Source organism: Merops nubicus, unplaced genomic scaffold (genome assembly GCF_000691845.1).
Source record: "Merops nubicus isolate BGI_N331 unplaced genomic scaffold, ASM69184v1 scaffold40847, whole genome shotgun sequence".
In the NCBI taxonomy this organism is placed as follows: domain Eukaryota; kingdom Metazoa; phylum Chordata; class Aves; order Coraciiformes; family Meropidae; genus Merops; species Merops nubicus.
Window position 1 is genome coordinate 497 of NW_008623009.1, and position 7,725 is coordinate 8,221.

A 7,725-nucleotide genomic window follows, 5' to 3' on the forward strand; every position below is an offset into this window, starting at 1 on the left:
GAGAAAACAAATGACTATGTAACCTGTGCTAGCGTGGAGTTAGACACTGAAATTGAAATTTAAATTAAAAAAGATTGAAACGTAGTTATACAAATGGTTCTGCCTCTGAAGAAGGTCCCCCCTTTGATTTAGTGATGAGCAATTACTGCATTAGTCCTGCTGCTGTGCCTCAGCTTCTCCCCTCTTGTTGAGAAGGTTGTGCGTTGCTTTTCCCTTCCTCTTCCTCGGGCAGACGCGTGCCCGCCGCCCAGCAGGCTGTACTACGCAGAGCTGGAGGAGAGCTTCGCCGCGGCACAGAGCTTCCCGGTGGGCACCACGGTGTCCTACGCCTGCCGGCCGGGCTATCGAGCCATCCCCGGCAGGTCGCCCAGGCGGACGTGTGGGGCAGACTTGCAGTGGTCCCCCGTGGAGCAGTTCTGCACAGGTAACGTGTGCCTCGGCTCTTGTGGCTTTGTCCTGTTGACGTTTAACAGTTGTTTCTCATGTCAGAATTAGTATGATTCTGTAATGTGTTGGATGAAGCTTGAAAGTGCTTCACTGATGACTGTAAGAGTAGTATATGCTAAAGATTTAAGTCTGTATAACTACAAAGGTGGGTTGTTTTTTTCCCTTTTCTTTTCCTCCTCCCCCTAGAGAGAAGCTGTAACCATCCAGGAGAATTAGATCATGGTTATGTTCACGTGACAAATCTTACAATTAATTCAAAAGCTACTTTTTCTTGTGAAAGAGGGTAAGTATTTTGTGAAGTTAATGAATCCTTTTTCATTTTTTTTCCTCTTTGGACTAGATTTGAACCAAACCCAAATTTTCCTATGCAAGTTCAGTTCCACTTGTAACTTGAAATGTCTCCTGAATTCTACCTGGAGCAAATGAAATTACAGCTAAATTTGGTTTGATTCCCAGGTTTTAGTTGCTGTTTGCTTCAACAAAGGCTTAAGCTTTTTAGTGAAGTTCTGCAGAGTGAAAACTGGAGTGTTACTTCTGATGACTTCTTTTAATGCTCCTGTGGCAGAGGGAATAGATAGATATTCATTACCCTTCATTATTCCATTGAACAGTGGCCTACCTGTCAATGTAATTAAGTCAAAAGAAGTGATGTCTAGCAAGGTTTTCTCCTCCCTTTCTTTTTAACAGTGTATTTCTTTAGTGGCTTGGGGCATTACTGTTAGAGGGTACACATGTTAAAATGGCAAGACTTCCATCAGTTCCTTTAGTGATGTTTCATTTGTTTCTCTTGTTTTCAGAGTTAAGACAATTAACAAAAGAAATTTAAAAAATTAAGACCATATTCTCATTACAACAAAAATTAAGTATGTCATGTTCCCAGGAGCACAGAACAGAATGGCAGAAACAAAGTATCTGTTTGTTGGAGATATGAGAGGCTGCTTAAGTTTCACCTCTTTAATTTTTTTTTTACCTGCCTAGATTCAGATTAATTGGAACTGATCAAAGTACCTGTGTAATTATGAATAAAGCTGTTGGCTGGGATCGAGAGCTTCCTTTCTGTGAAAGTAAGTAAATTACTGCCATGTATTCAGGTTATGGTAGTTCATTTAAAAACATCTATGCCATAAACTTTCCAGTAGAAGAAATAATGGTAAAGCAGGATTGATTTTTATTTTTTTGGAACTACTGGGGATGTGCCTGAAGAAGGACAACTGAAAAGTACAAGTTACTGGGGTGATGGGCTCATACTGGTTACAGTCAGCCTTGAGACTGGGACTCCCTCCACTGAATGACTGTTGGTAACTCTTGGGTATAATTGTAGCTTGTCTCAGCACTGTGTCAGACTTTAGATGACATTGCTTGGAAATCAAGGCTCACTCTTCCTGAGAGGAAGAAGGTAAGAGCAAAATTCTGTCACAATTTTTGTGATTTCTTTCTAGGAATTCCTTGTGAACCCCCTCCAAGCATCGCCAACGGGCGCTACACTGAAGCAGAGCATTATTTTTATCAGTCATCAGTAACCTACTCGTGTGATGATGTCCCAGGAGGCACAGATCCCTTCTCCCTCATTGGCCCAGCTACTATCTTCTGCACACAGGATGAGCACTTCAATGGTGTTTGGAGTGAACAGCCTCCACAATGTAGAGGTGGTTGGGATTTTTAGTATGCTTATCATAGCCTGTGGGATTCCAGGACAGGGGGTGGGGTTAAGAGCTTCTCTGTAGAAAAGAAGAAACAGGTTTTATGGTACTAAATTTCCTATAGTTCCAGTAGAGATCCAATCAACTGGATATGGTTTAATTTTGACATGGAATACAACTAAAGTTGAAGTTAAAACTTAAAAAATACATGCATGAGCTTGTTGTTGGGAGAAGGGACAGGGACAAAGTAAAGGAACTGAGAGACTGAAGTCTGGGTAGCTGAAGAGAAATTGTGTAAAGAGCAAGAATGTGGAAGCTAGATTGTGAGGAGTAAAAAGGTAAGGAGAAACTTTTTCTAAACACAGCTACTCTGCAAGTACAGAAATAAATGCAAAGCACAAAGCTTTGCAGATTTAGGGAGAAATACCAGATGCTTGCATGTTGTTGTTTGAACCCTAAGCAACATCACTTTGTTTTCTGGAATTCTGCCACCGTACAAGAGCCTGTCTTTTGGAATTGGCAATAATTGATACAATCCCATCCCATTTCTTACTTGACTGTGTTACAGCTACAGGGCAATAGCTTGAAACAAGATTTCCTGCATCTTCAAGAGAATAACCATTTTACAAAGCCCCTCCAAAACAGTTGGAGGCATTAGATAAGGAGACTTACAGGTAGTAAAAGGATGCTGTGTCTCTTGCAAAAATGCTGTTAACAAATATTTCAGAGTGCTTTTTTGTTTACCAATTTCAGTGGTCAAATGTGATAACCCGAGCATTGAAAATGGAAGAAAATCATCTGGATTTACACCTCCCTATAGGTATAAGGCCTCAGTCACCTTTGAGTGTAATCCAGGCTATTTCATGGTTGGATCCAGAATAATCACCTGTCAAGAGAACAGCACCTGGTCTCCAAAACCAGCTTGTGAAAAAAGTAAGTCTTTAAAAAAGAATCCAACTGTTGGGGTTTTTTTTGTGTTGAGAATGTTGTAAATCTGTCTTAGCTAAAACTTAAAATTGTAACACTAGTAGTAAATTGGGAGCTGAGGAAGCTGACATGGAGCCTCATGTGTGGGCAGGTATTTTAGGTGTTCAAGTGACTCTTGACTCCAAAGAGCTTTTGGGTGAGAGTTAGCTGAGATACAGGTATAGAATTTTTTACATGCCTACTGTAATACTGAATTCCTAAGAATGTGAGAACCAATATGCAGAGTATGTTTGGGCTTTCCAAAATGCATGAGTGTGATAAGGGGCTTGGAAATGATTCTACAGCTTACAAAATTAAGCGACAAAACCAGATTTCTTAGCTACCACATCATAAGATTGTATCACCTTAATGAATACCCCTAGTAGTGTTTCTTCTGTACAGGAACCATTTATACTTAAAAGAAGTATAAAGAAACAGCTTTTACATATGAAACATCTGAAGGATTGACCGAGCTCCTGATATTTACACACACACAGGGACTTTTTGATGGCAGCTTCTTGAATCTGCTTCGTGTACCAGCGCTGTTCTTGGACTTTATTTCTGTTTCTTTCTTTTTTTCCACCCCTTTCTTTCCAGGCAGGTCTGAAAGTCCTGGTTCTGCTCCACACATAAAATATGGTAGTATAGTTGGTGGCCGAAACGAGTCGTATTCTGTGGGGGATTTTATTACCATTGAATGTTACCCAGGCTACACGTTACACGGTGAAGCTCGCATCCAGTATATTGGAGAAAACCAGTGGGTTCCTGGAGTGCCAACTTGCCAGTTAAGTAAGTATGAACTCTGAGAATTTCCACTGAAATGAAAATATGTGTAACAGAGGTTTATCTTCTTTGGGACATTGTTTTGTGTTCAGGAGAAAGCTTTTAAGCCAACTTCCTTCTTTATTTTGACTTAAGTAAAATAGGTTTTGGTCAAATCTCTTTCAAAATAGAAATGTTTTAAGTTAAATAAATGTTAGGATATGGACTGGCCTGCCACAAGGACTGTGTTGGTCGAAGTGCTTGATCTATTTGCTAAAACTTTGTGAATATTTTTATAGTAATGTCTGAATAAGAAGCACATGTTCATCTTGTGATACCGATTCACTCTCTTTTTAGGTGGGTATATTACAGCCATCATCTGTTGTAAGTATCTTATAAAACCTGAACAAGATCCAATGTGGATTGTATTTTTTTCTGTGGAATTGATATTCTGGTCATCACCTGTGACTGCTGTAATATAACATGATTTTGCAGTTTTGGTTATTTTAAAAATGCTTTCCTGCTCCTAAAGCTGCATGGTTCAAGAAAAGATTACTTAGCAATTGCAGATTAATTTAATTTAAAATGTGTATTTTTGCATGTATGTTCCATCAGATTTCAAAGGCAATATTCCACAACTTGGTCACTTTCTCAAACTCTTTAGAGCTTGGGTTTACTGGAAGCCTGAGGAAATATCAGTGAACACAAGTGCTTAGTCCATCTTCTGTCCTTGCTTTTATTACCCACTTTTTTAAACCTACCACTTTCCTAAAAAATCATTAAAAGCACTGTGAGGATGTTGACATATCTGCTGTAATGTTGCTGAGCAGGGGGGGGGGTTGCTGGCTTGGTGGTCACTGTTGCTGAGCTGAACTATCTTGAAGAGTCTTGAGGTAAAGCATCAAATACATGTTTGTGAAACAAACCATGCAAATTTTAAGAGGTTCTGGGGTGGTGGGAAGGAAGATGGGCAGAGGTTGTATAGGACTGTAAGTGAAGTCAGTGCTAAGAACTTTTGAGACTTTTTTTTTTGTGATCTAGACATAATCTTTATCACACTAAGGCTTTTTTTTTTAACTCTTCCTAAAGTGATTGTGGCAATTGTGGTGTTGCTGGCAGCCTTCTGGGTCTATAAGAAATTCTTTTCACAAAATGGGTGAGTACACCCACTTTTTTTATTGCTCTTATTATTATTTCAGATTTGTAAATGACTGAGCCAAAGCCCTGCTAACGTGTATGTGAGTTTCTTCAGCTTTATCTGCCCTTTCTTTTTCAAATGCCTGGTGGGTTATATGTGAGCTTATTCCAGCAGCTAATGGAAGCTAAAGTGCCTAACAATATATTTGACTTTTGTGTTTGTATTTGCTGTTCAGATAAGCTGCTAATTAACACTTGCACTAATTTCAAGGAAGGAAAAGCCCTGTTCTTAAGCTTGTGTTTAGCATAGGTACACTTGCAGAGGAAAGTGCTCTTTGTATCTGCTCTAAAACATGTCAGTTTACCTTTTAAAACCAGTGGTAGTATTGGCTTGTGTGGATTTGGGTTATTTTATAGCTTGGGTACCCTCTGGCTTCACAAGGTCTCACAGGCTGTAAGAGCCAGAGTGGTTCCTGTGAGCTGGGAGCCTTGGTGGTGAACTGAGGAGCTTCCTTGCTTCTATGTAGGATGTGCTAATGTAGTGAGGGGTAACTGGAGAACCACTGTTTGGTAGTTTGGACCAGAAACACCCTGAATAAAATACTATGGGCTTAGTTAGCAGGAAAATGTGAAAAAAAAAAAAACAAACCTGGCCTAAAGTGGTGCCCCTGTGCCATTGGAAAAAGCAAATAGCTTTGCCACTAGAGGGTTTAATGTGTGGCTCCACTTCAGTTTTACCTCCTGCAGCAGTGGTGATTGGTGTCCAGATGTTAAAGACGTGCAAAATCAACTGTAAAATAATAGATGTATAAGTAGTAGTGTTCTTTTGTTTTTAATGAGTCATACAGGGTCTTTTGAACTTTATCTTCAAAACAACCAATTGTTGTGTGTGCTCTCTCATGGAGAGGTGGCAGGAGATTTAAGTGCCTCTTTGTGCATTGCTTCTTGCAGTGATGTCTTATTTTATCTTCTTGAAAAAAGCCTGTTTTGTTGGAAAACAGTTTGTAACATGCAACACACTGAAAATTCAGAGGAAGTTAGGTGTTATGCATAGAATGTTCTGATAAGCATCTCATCAAAACTGACTTAAATCCCCACAGTTTTTGTTAAAAGGTGTCTGGGGTTTGTGAAAGGAAGCAATGCTATAAATAAAGCAAACCAGAGGAAATAGCCCTGTGGTTCCTGTTTGGAATGAAGGACACATGGTACTTCTTGGGAGAAGCCAGAAGTTTATATCCAGTGAGGTTTTAGCCTTGGCATCTTCCACGTGGGCCGTGCAGGGTTGTTGGAAGGGCTGGGGTGGCCCTGTGGACAGTGTGGCTGTGGCCCTGCATGCTGGGAAGCATTTCAGTGCCTCTGAGCAATTGCTTTTCATCCATGACTTGGGTACTCTGCAGTCTGGATGGTCCAGATAGGAGCACATGGGGGTTCATAGTACTAGGACAGCACTTTCTGCCTTTGCCAGTGGAGAGAATTCTCAGGGGATAGAGAGGGGAGATCTAAGGCAACATCATCAAAGATGAAGGCACGTTGTATTCCTGAAGATTTTACAACATGAGCAGTCTTTGTGTGGCCAGTGCTTTCCTGAAGCTTCCTTGCTGTCAGTGTCTGACCATTAAACCTCTTTCTTGTCCAAAGCCCCTGGTCTAATCTCCTCTTGTTAAGGCCTGGTTCTCCCTGTTGAGTTTTCTGTGTTCCTGATGTAGCTGAGCCTTGTTCAGCTGTTGTGCTTCCAGTGCCTCACACTTGTTGGGCTGTCATCTTCCAATGACAGCAAAACTCTTGCCCTCTCTTTCCTTATGTGTTTAATCTGCCAGTTTTATAGGACATTCAATTAGACCTTTTTCCCCTTCTGCTGTTCAGCTCGTATACAGTTGATGAGAGTTGCAAGGAAACATGTATTTTAAAAACTAATGTACCAGCTGAGATGGAAGAAACTGCACAAAAGGCTTAATTGAGTCCTGAAAAGGTATACCCTTTCCACTTCATTTGGACTTTTGCAGTGAAGCTTAAGTGTTCTTGCTTTTTATTATGGCTTACGTAGAATTTTGGGAGCAGTATGGAGTCCAGCTAACTGTGAACTGTAACAACCATTCATTAATTTGGGGGTGATAGGCTATAGTACATAAAGAATTACCATTCAGTGTTGGAAATGGTCACTTCCAGGGATTGTGTAGCACATGGTTTAGGTTTGAGTTGTCTCTAAAGAAGGAGTGAGAGATTTTTCTGTGAGATAATGTACATCCTCAGTAGAATGTTTGCACCTGTACTGAAACAGGTGAATGTGAAATGGATTCCAGTGGTTAATTCTTTTCTTTGCCAGCCATATGTTTCCCTATAATCAGAAGTCTGTTGGAGCTGGAAACCACCTCTGCTGTGTGACACAGACACTAGAATTCCCAAGGTGGTGTGCATCCCTTCAGAGCCAACCAGATCTGGTGGCTGTCAGAACCCCTGATCTGTCTTTCCAGCTTGCTAGAAGGAAAATAAATGAAGGTGCAGACAAGTCTTTTTAAAACTTTTTATAAAAAGGTGAATTCTTTTTTCAGATTCAGAGTTCTGCAGCCCTAAAAAGGGTCAAAATATAGTGGCTTGTTTGGAACCAGTTTCCTCTGCTGTTTTTTGGAGCTTGTGCTTAATCCAGTAGTCAGACACATTTGGGGATAGTCACGATTGCTCCTGCACTTGCACAGGCTCAGATGAGCTTTTTCAAAATCCTGGCTCTTCTAACCTTGTTACAACAGGAGAGGTTTTAGACAGGACAGCTTAGTTT

The 7,725-nt window shown here is 40.5% G+C and overlaps 1 protein-coding gene across 1 annotated transcript; it reads left to right on the top strand.

The window, feature by feature from the left end:
* Positions 1–232: 232 nt before the first annotated feature.
* Positions 233–4,971, top strand: LOC103777411 (C4b-binding protein alpha chain-like; the record flags this gene model as incomplete). Its single annotated transcript, XM_008944963.1, has 8 exons — positions 233–424; positions 634–730; positions 1,426–1,511; positions 1,887–2,093; positions 2,841–3,020; positions 3,651–3,842; positions 4,173–4,199; positions 4,905–4,971. Coding segments are annotated over 8 exons (1,048 nt in total), but the record flags the coding sequence as incomplete, so codon positions are not given.
* Positions 4,972–7,725: the final 2,754 nt, after the last annotated feature.